The following is a 22,464-nucleotide window of genomic DNA, read 5'->3' as shown; positions in this document are numbered from 1 at the left end:
ATATTATTAGTAAGAGAGAAGGAAAAAAGTAAGAGAGAAGTAGTGTTAATGAAATGTGGGGTCCATATTATTAGTAAGAAAGTAGTTGTTAAAAACTTTTTTTTTTCGAATATCCTTATTTTTCATGGACAACCAAAAATGACAAATGTGCACTATTTTTTTGTGGACGGAGAGAATATTATATAATAGATGAATCAAGTTTATAGCCGTGCAAATTGGTGTGCGTCGTCTGCGTTGTGCATATAGATATATGTATAGGGAGTGATTTCACATAGAATTTTTCTGAAATTATACCTCATCAATTTTCTACTATATTAATATTAATTGACATCACAAAATATATCATTTATTAATATGAGTCAAAAATTAATATATTTTTTATGCTAATTAATACTCCATCAATGTACTTGTAAAATGATACTACTTCCGTCCTCCAAATATTGACACACTTTGATCCGACACGAGTTTTAAGAAATGTAATAGAAGTGAGTTGAAAAAGTTGGTAGGACGTGAGTCCTACTTTTAAAATATTAGTTTTATAATAAAATGTGAGTAAAAATGAGTTAGTGGAATATGAGGTCCAATACCAATTAAAAATATTAAAATATGAAATTTGTCAAACTTTCAAGGACGAATAAATAATAAACTGTATCAAACTTTGAGGGGGTAGTACTGTGATTTTGTGTTTTGAATTAAAGAAAATTTTTATCATGATCCATCAAGAACAATTTAGACGCTCCAGCTAAATAATACTAATAGTTCCAGTAAAAAACAAAATTAAATAACTAACACGACATTCTTGTTTGTATCGCGCATCGTTACACGTAACAAATAAGGAACTTCTCAAATATAAATATATAACAGTATTTGATTTTTTTCCATACCTCATTACTCAGTATTGGGATTGTTAATTTCCTATCAGAAGCACCATGGTATTAATTAGTAGTAGGATTTATTGGTAAGAAATTACTCTATTAATATTATATTCGCTCTCATTCACGAAATAGGTGTTCGTGGTAAAAATAAAATTACTCACTGACCAGCATACAAATGTACAATGATGTATGAGTCTGACCGCAGTAAATACCAAACAATATGGAGTACCATAGTGTGGATTATTGTGATCAGAAAATGTTTCTTAGGTTGGTGGATTATTTTATTATTCTATATAATTAATATTTGCGGTGCTATGAAATAATATGCTCCTTTCATTTCATGTAGTTGGATTGTATTCTTTTTGGATTATTTTAAAATAATTGAATCGTTTTCTTTTTAGGCTAAAAAGGTTGTACATTATATTTTTTTATATTTTATTATCTCTTAATCCTTAAACATCAATTTTTTAATTTTTTTGTCCACTAAAAACGTCTCAAGTAACTTTGGACAGAAGGAAAAGTATAGTACTTTCAAATAATCTGAAATTAATTAGGATACTAGAGAAAAACCGAAGTTGTGGAAGGTGGGGAACTAGAAGCCTATTTGAAATCTCACCAGTCAGTCAAACAGATTTGAGCAATAATTGAATTAGTTCACACAATTTAAATTCAATAAATTTCAAAATTTGCCTTTAAAATCTGGCAGACCGTTATCGAATTGAGCTCTATATATCCACATCTTCATCTCTGCTTATTAAGTCTAAGCTCAATACAACAATTTCTCTCTCTCGCCGCCATTGGAATATGAAAAGGGGTGAGTGGTTTTCATGCTTAATTTGCTTCATTGTCTGTTATTGAACGTCTCCCAAAACCCTAATTTCATTCAATTCCCTCTTCTTCTCCTTTTCATTTCAGCATATACTCACTTGATTTAATTAATTTCTCTCTTAATTTGCTTTGTTATGATTGTTGTTTTTCAAGTTATGTACATCACATGATTTTTGTGCAAATACATACTTGGCGGGCCAGAAAATTTTTAGAGGAGAAATCTTAGCCGTACAATGACTCTCCATTTTTGAGCGGTCGATTCCACCTACCCTTTCAATAATTTTAAAAACAGTACTATCCTTCAATTTTCACGGTGGAGCAGCCTAGGAGACTAGTAGGTTACTCCCTCCGTCCGCTCTTTACCATTTATGGTAATTATGAACCGGGTCTCCTATTCCCGGACGGACCAAAATGGATAAACGGGACGGATGGAGTATAACAAGCAATGATTGATAATTGAGCAAGGAATTTGTTTGGACACCGCCATATGCATCTATATGTATATATAGTCACATCTGCCCCCAGAAATAGGAGCAACGATCCACTTTAGCAGCTTGATCAGTTAACTGTGTTGAGTTGACGAAGCTTTTTGTATCGTCATATATCAATAAATTTAGAAATGATGCTATGACCAGTTAGGGTGTACATTATTCGTCATGCTTCAATTATATTGGTTTGCATAAAAACGACCTGAGATGTACCAATGTTTTCCATTCATGGAAACTTAACTAATTACCTCAAATTTGCCGCAATGAATTATTGTATTCTTCGAGGTAAAACTAAGTTCCCTGCTTTTTATTTTGGTATTTACGACATGACATGTAAAGATCTGTGTCACGCTAAATTTGACTTGATACATTTGGTGGCCTCATACATGAAATCTTTGGCACTAGACAGCGATCACAGTGAACACAAATATTTTAAAAGCCAAGAATATTTTTAAAGAGCAAGCTAATTAATCTTTGCAATGCAATATCTTTATCAAATTCATTAATTTTCAGTCTCCTCTTGCTTTGTTCATCAGTGGTTGGAAACTAATGGGGATTATTTTGATAATATAGAGATATGTTTATTTTACCCAGTCTTGTAGGCCGGACTTCTTCATTTGGGTTAAATGGAGATTGATCATGAAATGGTTAGTTTAATTTATGTTGTGGCCTGTGGGTGAATTTATAGTAAAATATGCTCATGTATCTTTTTATTTGAAGCTAACAATAACTCCCCCTTTTAAGGTATATATATGTATAATATATTACTAATACTTAGTGATTTATAGCGGAGTAGCATCATTTATCATGTACCCCACAAAATATTTTCCGGGGTAATATTTGTACCTATTTATCGCTTATAAAATAAAAAGGCGTACTATCTCAACATAAATAGTAGTCCTAAATTATTTTACTTAAAAAAAAAGTTGTAAACCTTAAATCAAAACATAGATTAATTTCTAATTTGGGTGCAATTTGGGGTAGAATGGGTTGGTGAAAATGTGAATTAAAAAGGCAGAAATCTTCACCAGTCGGTCAAATCTAGAGTCACGTGTGAGAGCATAGATTTTAACCACTTTGATTACTTCCACACGAGCCAAATATCTTTGGAACCTTTATTTGTGTGCCTATAAATTCCACTCATCAACAATCAACATGATGCCGCCTCTGCATCCATGACTTTCTCTTCTCATTTCTTCAATTCTCCATCTCCCTCGCACAAACACACACATCTTATCTTGGTTACATCTGATCTTTGCAACTTCCATAAATTTCTGAGTTTCTGTTGAATTTTAATTTATCTATGGTTTGTGCTCCTCATATTAATTAGGGGTTTTCTCGGTGGAGATGATGATGATGATGACATGGATTTGTGAGGTGAAACAAGTAAGTGATTTCCATAATATTCTTGTCAAGTGAGCTGTCGCCTTTTGCAGTTTGCCTTTGCTTCATTGTCTGTTCGACCTTACAAACCCTAGTTTCTGCGCATAATATTTTGATTCATAAGATTTGTATATGTTAAGTAAACCACATGAATGATTAAAAATTTTAAAATTATTCTAGATATATCCATGAAATCTCAAATTACGGATGATCCTTTTGGAGAATAGAGTTTGTGCAAACAAATATTCCTTTAATTCTGATTACAAGATTGTTGAGTAATATTTTAAACGTTCCTTAATAAGATTTGCTAGTCATGTTTTACAAGTATAGAACTTTCACTGAAAATATATGTATTTATATTGTACTATTTATAATAACCAGAATTACAACATATAACCTTACTTTTGTGATTATCATGGGTAATTGAATTAGTAATCAACCGCGATATGTATATTAATAGATGTTGATGAATGATGCAATATATTAAATCATAAGAGAGTGTATATATATTTATAAAAATGAAGAAATGAATATAGAACATTTAGGAACTTGTACTTTCCTTAGATTGCGCTGCAACAGATTTAGCTTTGGAACCCTTCTAGTCTTGAAACTGCTGTATATTTAGTCATCTAAGTACGTTACAAAGCCAACTGTAATTCTCACTTTCTATAATTTAAAAACTCTATCTACCTAATAAATACACGTGACAATATATATGGGTTGGTGTACAGTATGGGTATAAATAAGTGATGCTGTGTAAATAGGGGGACCATGGAAGCCCATTGCCCATTACTGCTTTAATTTAACGTAGCAAACACTATGGGAGTGTGTGTATTCAAATTTGTAAAGATTATGATAAAATAAAATTGGTGATCGTTTTAATTAGTTTAAAGATTTTGTATGAAATGAGACGCGATATATATGTTGTAGATCGTTTTAATTTGTCAAAAGTTTTAAATGAAATGAGATACGAGATTGAAATATGAGTTTGTGTGGTAGATCGTTCATGACGGTTACGAAATTAAAAGGGTGTTTAATTAGGATTAGTTTAAGGTTGAACAGACAATGAAGCTAAGTTATACTTGCAACTGACTGCTGGCTTGCCAAGGCTAAGCATGGGAATCAATTTTTCAGTTGCACCGGAAATGGCAAGAGATTTGCAGCATCGATAATTTCCTGTATGTTACTCCATGTTTTTAATCATCTATTTGCAGGGCATTGAATTGCTATTAATGAATTTGTATTTACAAATACTTTATATGCAATAATACACCCCATGTGTTGTACATCATGAGATTGATCTCAGTTTGGTATTTTATTTCAACAGTTTCTACGTTATTTATGCATGTGATGTCCATATCGTGTATATTTAGAATAATCGCCTATTGATTTTATTGGATTTGGTGCACCACTTGTCACTTTAGTAGTATTTTTTCAATTTATCATACTATTATATGAAGTGAGAGCAACTCATGATACGAGTACTACTCTCTATATATATAAGCAATAGTTTGTTAATTACACTATTTAATAGGCAACTGCAAAACTTTTTGACATAAAGAGCCAGGCCTAATAAACTAAAAGTCGTGTATTTTTAAGCATCGTAAAGAGAAGGGATATGTAGGCGAACCCTAAAAATTAGCGTTGGTACCAATCTAGTGCCCAAGCTAGAAATTCCCATTTATTACTATATATTGGGAAGGTTTGGTAGAAATTTTGTCACCATATATATAATTAAGTAGAAACTATGATTAAATTTTACAGCAATATATGCTTCTTCGCATTGAATAATGCATATTTGTGTACGGGTCGATCTCACCATCAGCACACGAGTATGCAAAAATTCTAGTACTCCACGAGTTCACGTTCGATCCCACGAGTTCTATAGGAGTGCAATACTCATTCACTTTGAAATGGCCGTGGATCATATAACTAGTATCACTTGTGATCCGGCTCCCAATTATTGCGACAGGAAGTTTCTATTTGATCACTTATATATGATATGCACATACACAAATGGATGAGATTAGTAAATGGATGAACGACTTGTTTTATACAAATTGAGGTTTTCTTCAGACATTGACTGAAATTAATCGCGCCTTTTTTTTATATATAAAATGCAATAAAATTTAATTTTAGTAACAATCATTGGTTATAAAGAAATCAATACTACATATTGTTTTTAACCATACTTGCGGGATTCGAAAATTTATTTGCTCCTACATCTCTATATAAATGCTCTCTCCATCAACAAAAGAGAGTCCTACGAGTGGACGACATCTGTTTTAGTGTGAAATATATAAAGAATGAGAGATAAAAGAGATAAAGTGGTAAAGTATGATAGAGAAAGATAAAAAGCTACTTGTGATAACAAATGAATCTGAATCTACGAATCTGAATCTTAAATACTCCTTATTTAATATTCCATAAAAATTGGTAAAGTAAGAAAGAGGTGGAGAGAAAAAGTAATTAAAGTATTCCAAGGGGAGAATGAGTCCCACTTTATTAGAGAGAAAAAACTTTTCAAAATTAGAAATTGCGTATTCGAAAGTTGGAGGTGGAGAGTTTCACTGGTGTGTCCATGGGAAAATTTGAAGTGACCATCAATTGTAGATCTATAGTACGAAAAGCAGAGTTTGTTATATGAGTTTGACTCAGTGGTGCTCCGTCACGTGCACAGGGAAGGAAATTTCGCTGCTGACTTTTTGTCTCATTACGCATATAACTTCCATATAGGTTTCCATGTTTTAGAGTCCCCTCCCTTAGATCTTAGTATTTGGTTGATGCATGGTAGATTAGATGTTTCTTATGTTCGTTAATGTATAATCAGGCTCTGTCCGCTTTTCTTAAAAAAAAAAAAGAAGTAGAAAATCGCACATTAATTAAGACGTTATGTTCCTCACTCACATTTTATTAGTTTAAATGTAGCTAGTATAGTGAGAAAAAAAATTGAATACAAATTTCCCTTCTTTATCTGCATGTGTAGTTGAGAAATTCGTGACTAGAAATGATACGCGTTTCTATCTCAACTGCCATTTCTTTTACTTAACTCTCATGCGCAAACAAAATGAACAAATTTGCACCGCCAATAGAGTCTGGACCACAGCAGAAAAAGGTAGTAACATATTTATTGCCACAATTTTTGTAAAGTTTAAGAATAAGAAAGATAACAATGTAAGAAACGAAGCCCACTAGAAGATTCCAGAATCCAGAGAATCAGAACTCCTTGAGTTATTTGGCCTCGCCTCATTAATGTGGACCACTATTTTGATTATTTTGCTTACATATATAATGTGAGTCAGAAACACTTGAGATAATTGTTGGCAATGGAAGTGGAGAGTAGAGAAGGATATTACGCTGTTCTTGGCGTTAGTTTGTACTCTTCTGATGATGAAATTCGACGTGCTTATCGTAAACTTGCCATGGTATCGATCCTCTCTTTCTACATGTGGAATTCGTTTCACATTTCTTAGGAGTATATATTAGTAATAAGCTAAATGATGGTTTTTTTTTTTTTTTTTTGCAGCAATGGCATCCTGACAAGTGGAATGCAAGCCCTTCACTAGTTGACATGGCCAAACATAGATTTCAGCAAATTCAAGAAGCATATTCAGGTGACATAAGTTGGTCAATGAGAAAAGATGATTTACATGTTGAATGTATTAGGCTGAATTTTGAATATATTTGGTTAAAACAGTTTTATCAGATCGGACGAAGCGAACGTTGTATGATGCTGGCATGTTCGATGAAGAAGACGAGGTAGAGCTTGATCTCTCACTCTCCTTTCCTTGAAACATTTGGGAGTTTGTTTTAGTGTTGTTAGTTGAATATATAAATTTTGTTTGTTGTTTCAGGGTTTCTCGGATTTTGTTCAAGAAATGATGTCTCTTGTTGATGATGTTAGAGAAGAGGTAGTAATTATAAAAAAAATCATTTGTATGCAAAGAATTGTTGGTGAATGAATGTGTGATTGATGATGGAAGTAATGGGTTGAAAACAGGAGAAAACATACAGCATTGAAGAATTGGAGGGCATGTTTTGGGAGATGGCAAAAGCTTATGAGATTCCTCAGTGGACTACCAATTCATCTACAAAATCTAAACAAGCATTTATCAACAGATCTATTGGGATGGGCTGTGGCTCGGGCTTTTGAATCGTTTACTGCAAAGAGAAATTGGGCTCTCAAAATGGGCCTGTAATTTATGCGCTTTAACATCTCAATTCAGTTTATGTGAAAGTATGTTTTAAAATTTATTTGATGATTTTTGTTCAGGTTTTTTCACAACACTTAATTCTGTGCTTTTATATCCTGAACGCTTTGTCAAAATCATAATTAATGTTATTTTAATTTCATATCACCAAAGATAGTTCACTGTCCCAACTAGTAAATATGCAATTCTAATTACGAGGAGACTGGAAAATAAATCGTTTAACGTGTGTTGTTTCATAAAATATTAGAAAATAATCCTTTCATTCCATTATAATTGAGTCATTTTTATTTTTAGGATGCCTCGAGTCACTTTTCATTTTGGGAGTGGAGGGATCAGCGTCGACAGTGACAATATGTCTTCGTTGAGAATTTTGTAGATGAAGTTTGCCGCCTTATTAACCTATGTCACGATTATTTCAATCTTATCCAGCTCTTCGTTTTTTTTCTTTCCTCCATTGTTGAACTCCGGCCACATTAAATAGTTTAGAAAGGGTACAATTATCAATGGGATTTTTTCTTAATCGTCATTTGTTTGGATGCGGATAAGTTGTAGCTCTTAAGCTCTGCATATCTAAATGGCCTTAGATTAAATATGTCATAGTACTTCCTAATTTTTTATGGATACAAGTCACAAGAAGCAATTAATTTTCAGTCTTCTTATAATTAGAAAATGGCACGTGAATGCGGCTAAGTTGTAGCGGCTTCTCTTTTAGCAATGTGTGTCTAATGATCTTAGACCTGGATACAACTCACATCAAACGATTAATTTTTAATCTTCTCATGATTAGAAAATAGCACGTGTATACGATTAAATTGTAACGACTTCTCTTTTAGCATTGCATGTCTAATGATGTTAGACCAAATATGTCATATTTCCTAATATTTTATAGATAAACTCACAAGAAATGATTTAGTTTCAGTTTTTTAATATCAGAATTAGAAAATAGCACATATGTGCGGCTAAGTTGTAGTGACTTCTCCTTTAGCACGGCGTATCTAATGATACTCCCTAGACCAAATATGGCATGCTTCATTGAAAAAAACTTAATTTTCAATCTTTCTCTTAATTAAAATTAATCTTGCCCTCTAATTATGGTTCATAAGAAAAATACGCACCATTTATTGTTGTTTTCTGAAACAAATTAGACAAAACATAGCTAATAGTAGCAGCAATTTATGGTATGCTCGATTTGTAAGAAATGGACATATTTAAAGTCGTTAATTAACTAATCTCATTGTCCTCTTCCCAAATTACCACTCCAGTTTTCATATAAATCATGGTTATGGTAAATGATAGTGACAGTAGACAGTGGGCTCAGCAGAGAATAATATTAAAGCCCATTTTAAAATACTTTAGATTCATGTGATCATATTCTTATCAAATGTTTTTCTTCTCTTTGCTTTTTTCCACCATATCCCCCATATACATTTATAAATTCCACGTTTTTATTATTTCCCTAACTCAAATAATTTTTTATCTAATTTTTCCTCATGTGTATGTAACCCGATTTCGAGCTTGCCTGATCAATAACTAAGGTGATAATTTTGACTACCGCTTGATAATATATATAAACACTTCATATTTTTTAGAAACTAAAACATGGTAGCATAAAATTAGGAATTATATAATGTTTATGCAACCAAAGCATTGCCAAAAAATAAAATAATATTTGATTCTGAAAATTTATTTTTGATCACTACCTCTCCTTTATCATCAAGACTAGGCATTTTTACAACAAAGATGGGATTGTCCAAATTTTCTTTTGGGGAAAAAACGAATTTACCTTTATTCCATCTTTGCAGATTCCATTGAAGCTTTCTTTTCTTCAATCTTTCAGTCATGCAAACTCCAATGAAATCTCTCATTTCTCAAGTTAAATATGAGACCATTGTTCGGTATTACTAGAACATTTTCACATCTGTTGCTTATAGTGGTATTAGAGCATTCCCATCCGTACTCTTAGCTAAGAGCACGAAGATGGGCCCGGACCCACTTTTACTCCTTGACCTTAGCTAAGAGCACAACACCCACATCCCTGCTCTTAGCTAAGGACAAGCTCAAGGGTCCCACCATTCTATTATTCAATTTAAATACTCCAATTATTAAAAATATTTCTACATTATTAAAATACATTAAAAAATAAAAATTACATAATTAAAATCCTAAAAATAAAAAATTACATAATTAAAATACTAAAAAATAAAAATACATAATTAAAATCCTAGAAAATAAAAAATGCATAATTAAAATCCTACAAATTAAAAATTACACACGTGGAAGACTAGTCCTCTATCCCCAATTGCCTCTTGAGACCCTGGATCATTTGCACATGTGTTGCAAGTTGATCCGGAGTCATCCAAGACGTATCGTTCATATAGAGTTGACTCAAGATGGCCCACAACGTGTTGTTCGGGGGTGGAGGAGGCACAAAGGGAGCGGGGGCGGATGGAGTCGAGGCGCGACGACGGGGGCGGTTGGCCGCCGCCTTCTTCCTTCCTTGCGGGCGGGAACTGCTCGGGCCAGCGTCGGGGCTACCCAAGTTAGCTCCGGCAAGCTGGGTAGCCACATCATCGGAGACGCCGTCGGATAAGGCAACCGACCTGGACCGTTTGCTGGAGGAGCTGGAGGAGGATGCTGCTATGCCGCCCCTATACTTCGGATGTTGGCGCTGTTGGGGTTTGTATACTAAAAGATGCTTCGAGCGTACATGCCTTTGTACAGTCAGCTTGTGCATGTATACGAGAAACGCCACATCCACTTGTTTACCTATTTATGAGAATAAATAATATAATATAATGGTTTATTATTGAAATATGATAAACAAGTCTAAGGCTTTTTACTAAGAAGGTCAAGTAGGGAAATTCGATGAATCTCCTCATGAGTTTTCCAGTAGGGGACTTGGCCAGATTTAGTAAGAAGAAAAACGTATTCACAACCTAGATAGGCTTTGGCTACCTATTGGTACGGTTGCGGTGTTTGTGATAATTCTCTCTTACCTAAGATGAGATTAGTAACACCGGTGTGGTAAAGCACTGAAATGATCTAGTCCGAAATGTATTCTTTATTGCTATCTACTGAAAGAATATATTTCAGAAAGTTTAGTATTTTCTAGTCTATGATATTAATATCAATATTGTTTATTCAATCAAACGCCACTTTGACTTATCAATATGTGAGAGTTTGTACGTAACTCAAGTTCATGATATCTTGGGTGGTAGTAATTGAATAACATGAAGGTATTGGAATATTATTTCATAGAATTCGCGTGCCCAGTGTGGTATGATTAAATCCCTAAGAGGGTGATCCCCAATGAGGTGTTTGAAAGAGGAATTTATTATTCAGAAATCTGCGCAGTTGGAATTTATTCCACGAATAATAAATAAAGTTTCAAACAAGAAAAAAACTCTTTGGAGAATTAATTTAATTCTAGTCACATAGCAGACAAAAGAATTAAATTGATGGATCAAGATAACCTTAAACGCGGGAAATATTATAAAATAAAATGGACTCAAGTTATTTGTAATTTGGTGATTTAAGTGGGAGTGCAATATTATTCTTTAGTGGAATAAAATAATATTCCATTGATAATATATTAAATCATGGGTCATTTGATTTAATTAGTAATTTATCTAATGGGTGAGTCCAACACTTAAGTCATTCCATGGATCCCCTTACTAGCCCAATAAGGTCCACTATAAATAATGAATGAAAGGGAAACCCTAGAACACAATCCAAGACAACACAAAAACCCTAACCCTAGCCTTGAAATCGGCGCCTCCTTCCTTCTCTCTCTTGGTCTCGATTTTCGTGCCTAGCACGAGAGAGAATTAGGGTTTTGATTATTGTTCTTGATCTATCCTAATTCATAGGATTAGATCTAGACAATTTGGTGTTTGTATTGGGTTTCCCTAGATCCATTCAAAGTTATTTAATTGGTTTTCTAAGATCCGCCCACACGGATGGAGAATCAAGGACGAGGGAATAGTACGGAAGATTCGTGGTCGATAAACCAAGGATCTCCGGGTGGTGCAGCTAGCAACGTCAATCCAATGACGGATTATGAGGTAACAATCGAATCTACATCGAATATGCATGATTATGTGTTTATTTGATGTTATATATATATATATATATATATATATATGTTTATTGCATGAAATTGGAGTCGAATGCATAATCACCTAAATAGATCCGGTCAAGGACCTGTTTGGTTTCCGTGTCTTCCGCTGCGGTAGTCCCAACAGGCGCCCCTCCTGCCAACAATCAAGGTACTTGAACGGTTTGAACTCCTCCCGTTGGTATGCCGCCAAGGCGGCAGTGATGATCTCGAGCTCGTTCGTGCCGCTCCTCGCCGACCGCTCTTCCTGGAGGTAAATCCCCTGGAACTTCCCGATTGCCTCGTTGCATCTGTAGATGCAATTGCGAACCATACTATCATTGCGCTAGATGGTTCCCGCCGGCCGGGTTTCATTGTAGAGGCGAGTGATGCGCCACCAATACGTATCCCCGGTTTGGTTCGTGCCGACGTCCGGATCTTCGGAGACTGCCAAGTAGGCTTTGAACATCGCCATCATCTCACCCGGAGTGTACGGGGTGCGGGTGCCACGAACAGGAGGAGTAGGAACAGAAGTAGGAGTAGGAGTAGAGCTGCTGCTCCCTCCCGATCCGGGTTCGGGTGTCCACCCGAACCCGGGGGCGTTTAGGTCGTGCAACGGGTAAGGACGGTAGCCACCCGGAGCTTGCGAACCTTGAGTTTGAGGAGGGGCCGTAAATTGGGTTTTCGGACTATATCCGGCCTCGGAGTCGAACCAATCGTGGTTCCAACCGCGATTGCCGGCGGGGAGATCGCCGGAGCCAGACATTGTGTAGTGTGGTGGGAATTTAGATGAGAGAGTATGAGGAAAAAAGATGAGAGAATGTAGATGAATGATGATAGAATAGATGAGAATGTGATTTTTTTTTTATGTTGAAGTGGGGGTATTTATAGATGAAAATGTGAATTTTGGGTTTAAAAAATTGAAAAATAAATTAAAAGTGGGTAGAAAACGGATATAATTTTTTGGGAAGTGGGAAAATATTTTTTTTTATTTAAAAACATTTTTTTAAATAAATTTCGAATTTTTAAAAAAATAAAAAATAAAAAAACGAATTTGCCAACGGCTATGCCGTTGGCCAATCAGAGCGTGCCACGTAGGGTTGCTCAGCGGCACGGACGTGCTCTTAGCTAAGAGCAGCGCCGTGCCGCTGGCACTGACGGACGAGCTCCAGCGGCGGACAGACGGCACCGTGCTTAGCGGCACGGACGGACGAGCAGCGTCCCTGCTACCGCTGCGGATGCTCTTATTACTCTGTACTACTTTCTTCATCTCCATGAAAAACCCTCAATATGCAAATTTTGATACTCCCTCCGTCCCGGCTAAGATGACACATTCCTTAGCCGGCACGGGATTTTAGGAGTTATTGGTTAATGTGTTAATTAGAGAGAGAAAATGTGGGTGGAAGTATTAGAATAAAGAGAGAAAGAAAGATGAATATTTTAATAGGAGTGAGAAAAAGTGGTTGGATGTATTAATTTGAGAGAGAAAGTTTCCAAAAAAGAAAATGTGTCATCTTAGTTGGGACAAACTAAAAAGAAAAACGTGTCATCTTAAACAGGACGGAGGGAGTATTAAAAAACTCTATGTGAATATTTCTACTATTATTTTTTAATCGGTGTAAAAGTAACTATGAGTTTAAATATTGTATATAGTCAAAAAAAATTGGACCACTATTTTGATGAGGAGAATAAAAATTGATGTTCTTTTTAAGTACCATGCACCTTTATTCCCCAACCTTTTCAATTCTTATACTCCTACTAATTTATATTCCTTCCTTCCCCGATTGAGAGTCACACTCGCATTTCTGCACTCGTTTTGTAAAAATAATAATAAATAGTTAAAGTAGAAAAATGATAAATTAAAAGAGATGATAATGTAAAGAAGACTCTTCTCTATCTTATTCTCTCTCTTACTTTACCATTTTTCCATTTTAACTATTTATTATCATTTTTATAAAACGAGTACAGAAATGCAAGTGTGACTCTTAATCGGGGACGGAGGGAGTAATATCTAGTGCTAACTTTTATTATAGCCTATAAATAAATTCTGGATAGTTCACAGGTAAATTCGACTCTGGAACAAAAAAGCAAGTACATGCCTTCTTGAGGTCCATAAAAAAGTGGGCAATATCCAAATGCAACAGCAAATTCCGTTATCCCTTTAATCAAATTTTGTCACATTTATATATCCCATGGTATTGCAGGAGGCAAACTCACATTGTCACACTCCCCTGTTCTATCCTCCATAAATATTCCAATTCCCCCCCTACAAAAATTGAAGAAATTTAGCTTCAACCATGCCCACTCTCAAACTCTTGCAAATCACAATTTTCCTAGCTTTATTTTCATCTCTAGTCCAAATCCAAGCTGATGAAAATCCACCTAATTTAGAAAACAAGTGTGGGGATTGCCCTTGTGACCATCCTTGTACCCCCAAGCCATCTCCACCGCCACCATCTCCGCCACCACCATCCCCTTCGCCTCCGCCACCGTCTCCAAAATACCCACCGCCGAGCTACCTATGTCCGCCGCCACCTGACGAGATTCCTCCCAAGAGCCCAAACCCTCCGGATGAAAAGACACCTCCCAAGGGCCCAAACCCTCCATCCATATCCATTAATGGGCCTCCGGGAAGTGTTTATTCGGTTATTCAGACCTATTCCGGCGGCTGCCGCACCTTTTTGGTCGGAAATATTCCGTTCTTGATCGTCTTGTGGGCGCTAGCTTTTTGAAGATTTGTGTATTTTGGCAAATATATGAATCCGAAGAGAGGGTGGTGAATGAAGGGATGAAGATCAATATTTTCGTTCTGATTAAATTAATTAATAGGTTTGTTTTTGAGTTCATGTTTGATGGAGTACATTAATTCATTGTCGTAATTAATAATTTAATGACCCCCTGTTTAGTTTGGTTAATTTCCTGCTTCATGTATACTGTTTTAATGTGGTGTAATTCTGATCTTACCGAATAATTAATGATATTTCGTCAGTGTATTCTAGATGTTTATTTTATTTCTTGATTATTTGCTTTTTTACTTTAATTTTGTGCGGTGGTGGAAAGCGTGCCACATTTGTTCAATGATAGTGCTACATTCCATTAAGGCTCGATTTGATATGTAATTATGTAATTTTGTTATATTTTAGTATGTATTTACGAATGAACTATATCATATATTTTGAATATCATAATTAATAGTAATAGATTATATGATATCACTCAATACATGGTCTACAAACTTTTGAAGAAATCTTTTGAAAATTTAGCTTCAAGTTTATTATAATCCATAAAACTGAGGTCTGAGGGTGTATATATCTCTCTCTCCAAAAATTAGTATAGAGAAGAAGGTTAAGAGTTGGAAACATTAATAACGTGGGACGTTTCCACCGACTGATAGACGGATGCCAAATCAAATTTGGCTATTATTTGACAATTCACAATTTTGTCTGAATAGCGACGCGTAGCATACTAGCATGTGACACCCATGTCAACTTCTAATTTATAGTCCAAAACTCGTAAGTCATAACTATTTACTACTTATTAGGGACAAATATTTCATTTTCTTGTAAATTAGTGCCCATAAATAGTTTTCAATGTTGCAATTTTACAGAGCTCAAGACCCCTTTAAAGTTTGACCTCTTGGTGTATGGACAGTATGGACTCTGTTATTCGCATATTTATATCTATAGGAAATTTTAACTCTACCTATGCTTATATAGCAAAGTAGCTGCTGCATTTGAACACTTTTTTTTTATAGTTATAGAATGTAAACAAATAATAACTATATTTTGAATTGCAACTAAGATCAATATATTGAAAATAATAAATAAATATTGACATCTATTTAATTTGGTAATATAATGGCTTTAATATATGCATGTTAGTACTACTTTATTCATATTATTATAACCTGGATTTGAATGTTTTAGTTATTTTGGAGGCGCGTGCAAGTTGAGATGCATATTATACATTTATATATAGTACAATTATAGATTGATATTATTCAAAAATCACTACTACAAATTAAGCTTTCCCTACAACTTAAAAAGTCATAAATATCAATATAAGCTTTACTAGAGAATAATACTCCATCCGTCCTAATTATAATGGTACACTTTCCGTTTTAGTTTGTCATCTTAGCCTTGACAGATGGAGTAATATGTGGAGTATAAATTTTTGACAATATTATCTAAGTAAAACGAACCAAAATTCAGATATACTAGTATCTTAATACATGTATAGAAAACAGATTCAATGATCCGAGCATATGACTAGTTGGGATATGTATTTTCCTTAAAAAAAGAAAAAGAAAAAACATAAGGACTAGAAGCTTCTCAGAGTATATATTTAGTACACTGATGAAGAAGACCATCTGATGATTGACATGTCAGAAACTATGAGTGGTAGATTAAAGATGAGGATCAACTTGGGTTTCACCAAACCGTGGGTCCCATACATGCTGTGTCCACGTGGATAGTCTCTCCTTCCTCCACATAACTTGTGTTTCTAGTTTCTACTTTATCAAAACTTTATAATCGTTCAATGCTTTTTATTAAACTAATTATTGTTTCATTCTGCTTCCTGCCTTTCTCTCATTGGTTGTAATATAGTTGTAGCTGCTTAACCATTTGGTGCTTTTACTAAATCCAAACCTCGATGCTATAGCTAGCTAAATTAAGACAAACTTCTTTCATATTCGATATGCCACTTTTATTTTCATTTATTTAATTCGTTTTGTGATGACTTTAAATTAGCTAGCTCCTACTAAGTCAAACTTTTTTTTCCTAACACCCTTCTTTCCTTTCCCATGCTTTGATTTTTGAAACGCCTTTTAGAAAGTAGTAGCACTTATTTTCTACTCATCCACATGCATTGAAATTAGAAAGTTATATAGAGATACTGATTATCACACTTTTCTTAACAGCATATTCATGCTAAACAGTGTTATGGTAGTTACTCCTTTCATCCGCGAATAGGAATCTTGTTTTTTTTATTTTAGTTCGTCTATGAATAGGAGTCTCGGTTTATTTTTACCATAAATAGTAATAGGGTTTCATCTTCCACTAACTCATTTCACTCACATTTCATTTAAAATTAATATATACAAGTGGGACCCCTATTCATCTAACTTTTTTCCACCCACTTTTTTAACATTTCTTAAAACCCGTGCCGCCAACAAATGAGACTCCTAATGGCGGAGGGAGTAACAATTAACACTTGGATAAAAAATTATCAATGTGTTAGTGAGATATATAGTGATTTATATCCCATGTTAAATGTCATTAAATTCAACTGTTGCGACCCTTAAATAAATATTTACTAATACATAAAAAATAAAAATAAAAATAAAAATAAAATCATAAATTGAACCCCATACCATCATCAGTATGACAGTATACCAAGTCAATTTGAATAACTCAGCCACCACATATGCATGACAATTTGAAGTGACCTAAACCTTTGCTTTATTCAACTTCTACCCCTCTCTCCACATCACTCTAGTATAGCCTTTTCCTTATGCTAGACATAGCAAAATTATAGTAGTAAAATTATCAAATAAACAAAAATACCTAGGAACCCTCCCACCCACCCCAACTTGTAATCATTTTAACTTAGTCTTCACACTCCCACCTATATTTCATATCCTCCCTTTTCCTCTCAAAATCAAACACCACTAAAAGTCTAAAACCATGGTCTTGAAACTTCACCACATGATACTTTCAACTCTCCTTTTCCTCTCCACCATTCTTGATTTTCTGCCGGCGGCGACGGCGCAGGAGTGCCCGTATCCGTGTTATCCACCGCCCACGGGCCCTGGAACCGGGACGCCGGCCACCACAACCCCACCAGCATCCACCACACCTCCAGCTTCCTTCACTCCTCCGGCGGGTTACACCCCGTTTACTCCGCCGGCGCCTTACTTCTCCGATGGAGTGCCGCCGCCGCCAGAGCCAATTGTGCCTTGGTTCCCATTCTACTACAGGAAGCCGCCACGTAAAGATCAATCTTCATCATCAATTCCAGGGTCAACAAACCTTGTCTTCTTTATTTTACCTCTTCTTCTTGTTTTCCACTATTAATTAAATTGTTTCTTTTTCAATTTCCTTGTTGTTGAATGTTGATGTGTTAGCCCAGGATCATTTATCTATCTATGAGGAGAGATATATATAGCCTGTTTTTATTTGTGCTTGTACAATGATCAAATTTAGTGCAACTGCTAATCATGTTAATTGCAATCTCATTTGTTTTCTCTTTATGTTCTATCTAATATATTTCAACAATTATTTGTGTTGAATAAATTTTCAACACAATTCATTTTTAATTAAAATGTGGCTCTATTCAATTTCTAATTTTCGTCTTTACCTTTCGGTGGAATATTTCACCACGTATACATGATTTCATCATCAAGCTAGATGATTGTTTGCATTCGTTTTAAATACTGATTTTTTTGGTGCTATTTTTAAATACTGATTTGAGAGACGTACATGGGCCACTATGTATATTGAATGCCCTACACATGGCCGAATAGATTAACATAATTAAGTGATAATAACGTGACAGGCTGGCCAATTGAATTTTAGCAAGTTTATAATTACGCCTTTATTTTTGTCATTGCTTTTCAGGCCATTCATGTCCTTCACAATAATTTAATTGTGGTATTAGGTGTGATATGGTTTTATTTGAGGACGGAATATTATTTTGAAAAATAATGGCAGTAAGAAAAATAAAAACTTAAATGAGAAATATTTTCAAGAGATGGGCCAAATTTACATAGCAATATTTTCCATCATACAAAGGAAAAGAAAGGGAAAGCTAGCTCAAATAAATGCACACCATATTTGATGTAGGTTATAGTATGTCTTACAAAAAAGTGGGGGCTCCCCTACTTTTTTCCCCTCTAAAATTCCAAACAAAATGAAAGATCAATAATGACAGGAAGAAAATAACATTCTAACTAACCACCTATTTCGTCCACTTTCAATCTCTATAATTGTGGTGGAGACTAATAGTCTAATAGTATATCATTACCCTATTAAAGGAGTATATGGTAGCGAAATTTCAAGGAGAAGAGAAAAGAAATGGCAATATTCAGACAGTGGTTCCAATAAGCGACAAAGACGTCCAGTGTGAGAATAATTAAACTAAGCAGACAATTGATAAAGCATTTTTGCAGTATAATCTAATGACAGAATTGACAATTTTAAATAGATATGTGAATCCAATGTTTGTAACAACTAGACTTTTACAATACACTAAATTAAGTAGAATGAGATGTAATTGACTTGTTAGATCTTATGGCCTTTGATGGGACTTAATTATCTCTTTCTTTCTTCCCACCAACCTGCTGGATTGCAGCGGGGGACGACGGACTGCTGTCCGACGTTACTGTTGAATGGCAGCTTGACGCCTGTGCTTGATCTATATTTGTTTTTGGACCTGAACACCCTTTCTTCGTGCCTGCCTTCGAGCTTGCTCTCGATCTCTCAGAGATGCTGCTACTGCTTAAGCATTTCGTCTGGGCTCGTCGTGGTTTCGTGTTTCTACCTACGTCCTGGTGCAATGTCTAAATCCAATAATCAATCAGTTTTTTGTTCTGAAATTTGTCAAGCAAGGAGTTGATAGAGACTTGTTAGTTTACCTTGTTTCGATCTGGATCACGCTCGACTCCATAGTAAAACGACGGAAGTGGCGTAGCCTTGAAGTTTAAGGTTTTCCGCAGCTGCTTGATCTCAGCTTCTGTTTTTTGCTACAAACACAAAGAAACAAGGTCAATTTTTTATACTTAAGTAAGAAAACTGCTATTGAGCTCATAAAGATCAATGCTGTTACACATAAAAGGTTAATTACCTGAACTTTCGCCTGAATTTTACGCCTCTCTGCTTCTCTTGCATGAATCTTCTCCTCTATCTTCATATCAAACTGTGTGAGAGAGAGAGAGACTTCTCAGCTACAGAAATAACAGAACTATCTTAATATATTATTCAGTTAACAGATTAGAAACTAGCTTGCCTCTTTCCGTCTCTCTGCACGTTCATTGCACTTAAAACTGAACCTCGAAGTATCCTGCTTTGCATATCGTTGAGGCACACCAGCTGAAGGCTTCACTCTACTGGAAACTTCCCTCGGAGCAGAGGACCGAGGGACCTGAATTCTTTTGATTTTCGAATCTTTGTCACCCCTATAAAAAATACAAGGGGAAGAAAATGTTTTAGTTATGGCTTATGAGTTACTCCACTACCTATGTAACCAAGAATCTTGATACATACCTTTTGATACAATCGACATCTTTTGCTTTTGAATCAGGCTGGGGAAAAAAAGTGAAAATCATTGATTAACCAGCAAGATTAGAATCCAAATATTCCCTTTCAAGATGGAAATGTCAAAATAATCAATGAAGTAAGATTCACAAAAGTCAAGCCAACCTCGTGTTTTGGAGACTTCTGCTTCAGGTTTTTGTCCAGAGAAGTAGCTTGTTTAATCTTCTTCTCTGCTTCCAAATTCATCCGAGCATTGTATACTGATTTACTAAGTCTTTTTTCGGAACCATTCGACACTTGCTTGCTAGATGTGTACCTTCTACTCTGTGTAACACTAACTCGCCGTATCAATCTAGACTTCAGATGTTCAGCTTGTGATGTCACATTTTCCTGCATTAGTTATCCTGTTTTAGACTGATCTGCTATTTAAAGGGTCGTGGAAAGATTCGTTACTAAATTAGCTATCATTCTCATATTTCCATTTTATGTCACAATTAACCATGTTTGAACAATCAAAGTTACTACACTATAACGACAAAATGTAAACAGCAAACCTCATAAGATGAAACTCGTTGGCCTTTGGGGCTTGCATCTCTATTTTCCTCAGTTCCATGATTATCACTAAGCAAGGCAATGGCTGGATTTGATACATTTATTATGTCGGAATTAGCAGCATCACGATCTATGGCTTCTTTCGCTTGTGTCTCTAATCTAGAGTCCATTGAAACCACACTTTCTGGTTTATCACAATGCTCCTCTTCCCCCATCCCATGTTCTGAAAAACAGTCGGAATCTCTGGCATTATCACATGAATACTCAATTTGAGCATCTAAACTCGATGAATCAGATGCTTCTCCTTGTTCTCTTAATTCATGCTCACTTCCACATGCAGAACTATCCAACCTTTCATCAAGTTTAGGCGAATGTGTGTGAGTTAAGTCATCATCATAGCATCTCTTCTCCGATGCTTCATTATCACTAGTATGGTAATCTGTCTCACTACGACTCCCAGGCGAACAAAGACCAAAAAGCCCCTTCTTTCTAAAATGGGCCTCAAGAATAGCTTTCTTCTCAGTAACTGAACCCGGCTTTGAGAATTTTTCAACCTCTTCAAGATACTTATTGTGAGAGAAAGATGACCTCCTCTCCCAACATAGATCTTCACTCTCAAACCTCCCAAATGATATTGATCCCGAAAGAAAAGATTCAGCCTAATTATTCAGGGACAGGAAAATTAGAAACGCCAATTCACCTTTGATTGTAAAGTGTAAATCTTGCTATTTTTCTACAAAATAGATCAACAAGACTCTCTCCCATAATCCATATAAATAACCACAATGCACAACTTAGCCAAGAAAAATCTCACTAATCCAAAATCCACAATCATATCATAACAAGAGCTACTGCAAAATGCATATATTGTATGATTATACTTCAATTTTTTTCTCCTAATCTCAAAATCTCAGTAAAATCAAATTTAAACCCAAAACCTCACCATCTCCACACGCACTACATGATCTACCCACCAAAACAAACAAATTCGGATCAATTCATTGGATGCATAAAAAAATATTCCCAAATCCAACTGTTACCTTAAATTGAAGTCTTGCCGGTTCTTCAATCTCACCCGCCATTTCTTAACTGCTCAAAATCATAACCTTTCCAAGCATCTGAAACGCCACAACCAAAAGGCAATCACCCAAAAAACGCAATATTTATATCACAACATTAAAAATCAGAACTTTATGGAGAAATCAAACTCACAGAAGAATTCAAACCAGTAGGTTGAAAAACCTTGGTGCGTCCCTTTTCTGTATTCCTAGGGATTGAAAACGATGCAATTTGTTGGCTTTATATCATGGGAAATGATTGAGATTTTTATAAGATTGAGATTTGAGTTGAGACAGAAATGCGATGGATGCTTGAGTGAGCTTCTTCGCAGCGAGTTTTTTTTTTTTGTGTGTGCAGCAAGTATTACATGATCATGTGCCGCTGCCATTTTCTTTCTTTTTATTTTTGTATTTTTTCGCTGAACTGAATTATTAGTGGGGCCACGTTTTGATGTGGTGATTGCCGTAGGATGTGTGTGGATCGGACGGCCGGTAATTGTTGAATGTGGGTTTTGAAGGATCTGACACGTGGCAGGATGTAGAGGCCTATATTTTGGCGGTAATTAATTGGAGTTTAGAAGATGAACGTGTGATGATTAGTGAGCTTCGGAAACCAACCTTAATTTTGAAACAGTCCCTATTCACAATGTAAATCACTATATATTGTGATGCTTTGTAAAATCAAGCGACAAGACAATAATATCTTGTACTAGTTGAT

The 22,464-nt window shown here is 35.2% G+C and overlaps 2 protein-coding genes and 1 long non-coding RNA gene across 4 annotated transcripts; 2 read left to right on the top strand and 1 right to left on the bottom strand.

The window, feature by feature from the left end:
- Nucleotides 1-1,524: 1,524 nt before the first annotated feature.
- On the top strand, nt 1,525-4,865 carry LOC125186694 (uncharacterized). The gene is made up of 2 exons (XR_016130222.1): nt 1,525-2,838; nt 3,522-4,865. It is a non-coding gene; the product is annotated as an uncharacterized LOC125186694 (long non-coding RNA).
- A 1,887-nt stretch (nt 4,866-6,752) lies between these two features.
- LOC125191155 (uncharacterized) lies at nt 6,753-7,846 on the top strand. The gene is made up of 5 exons (XM_048088642.2): nt 6,753-6,999; nt 7,101-7,188; nt 7,272-7,333; nt 7,429-7,485; nt 7,575-7,846. Exons 1-5 carry the CDS (start codon nt 6,901-6,903, stop codon nt 7,725-7,727), a joined length of 459 nt encoding a protein of 152 aa, XP_047944599.1. The 5' UTR covers nt 6,753-6,900; the 3' UTR covers nt 7,728-7,846.
- Nucleotides 7,847-19,059: 11,213 nt separating this feature from the next.
- On the bottom strand, nt 19,060-22,116 carry LOC125186603 (protein WVD2-like 7). Of its 2 annotated transcripts, none has more exons than XM_048083000.2 (9): nt 21,901-22,116; nt 21,729-21,806; nt 20,691-21,347; nt 20,302-20,526; nt 20,146-20,183; nt 19,889-20,057; nt 19,727-19,798; nt 19,518-19,625; nt 19,060-19,442 (listed from the first exon to the last, which is right to left on the bottom strand). In XM_048083000.2, the coding sequence occupies exons 2-9, from the start codon at nt 21,768-21,770 to the stop codon at nt 19,191-19,193; spliced, it is 1,563 nt and encodes a 520-aa protein (XP_047938957.1). In that variant the 5' UTR covers nt 21,771-21,806; nt 21,901-22,116; the 3' UTR covers nt 19,060-19,190. The 2 variants fall into 2 exon arrangements, with proteins under 2 accessions (XP_047938957.1, XP_047938958.1); XM_048083001.2 differs by having other exon boundaries at nt 21,915-22,116.
- Between the last annotated feature and the right edge of the window lie 348 nt (nt 22,117-22,464).

The sequence above is a fragment of the Salvia hispanica genome, chromosome 5, assembly GCF_029641045.1.
Source record: "Salvia hispanica isolate PSC_SH4W2 chromosome 5, Shi_PSC_v1, whole genome shotgun sequence".
Taxonomy (NCBI): Eukaryota; Viridiplantae; Streptophyta; class Magnoliopsida; order Lamiales; family Lamiaceae; genus Salvia; species Salvia hispanica.
Note: the sequence above shows the minus strand (reverse complement) of the source record. Positions and strands in the feature narration are given on the sequence as shown.

Excerpts from the sequence above, each read along its gene's own strand:
- LOC125191155 (XM_048088642.2), top strand. The coding sequence starts at position 6,901 with ATGGAAGTGGAGAGTAGAGAAGGATATTACGCTGTTCTTGGCGTTAGT. Across the intron at positions 7,000-7,100 it reads CTTATCGTAAACTTGCCATG|CAATGGCATCCTGACAAGTG; the intron begins GTATCGATCCTC and ends TTTTTTTTGCAG. Across the intron at positions 7,486-7,574 it reads TTGATGATGTTAGAGAAGAG|GAGAAAACATACAGCATTGA; the intron begins GTAGTAATTATA and ends GGTTGAAAACAG.
- LOC125186603 (XM_048083000.2), bottom strand. The coding sequence starts at position 21,770 with ATGGCGGGTGAGATTGAAGAACCGGCAAGACTTCAATTTAAG. Across the intron at positions 21,348-21,728 it reads CGGCAAGACTTCAATTTAAG|GCTGAATCTTTTCTTTCGGG; the intron begins GTAACAGTTGGA and ends CTGAATAATTAG. Across the intron at positions 20,058-20,145 it reads GATGTCGATTGTATCAAAAG|GGGTGACAAAGATTCGAAAA; the intron begins GTATGTATCAAG and ends TATTTTTTATAG.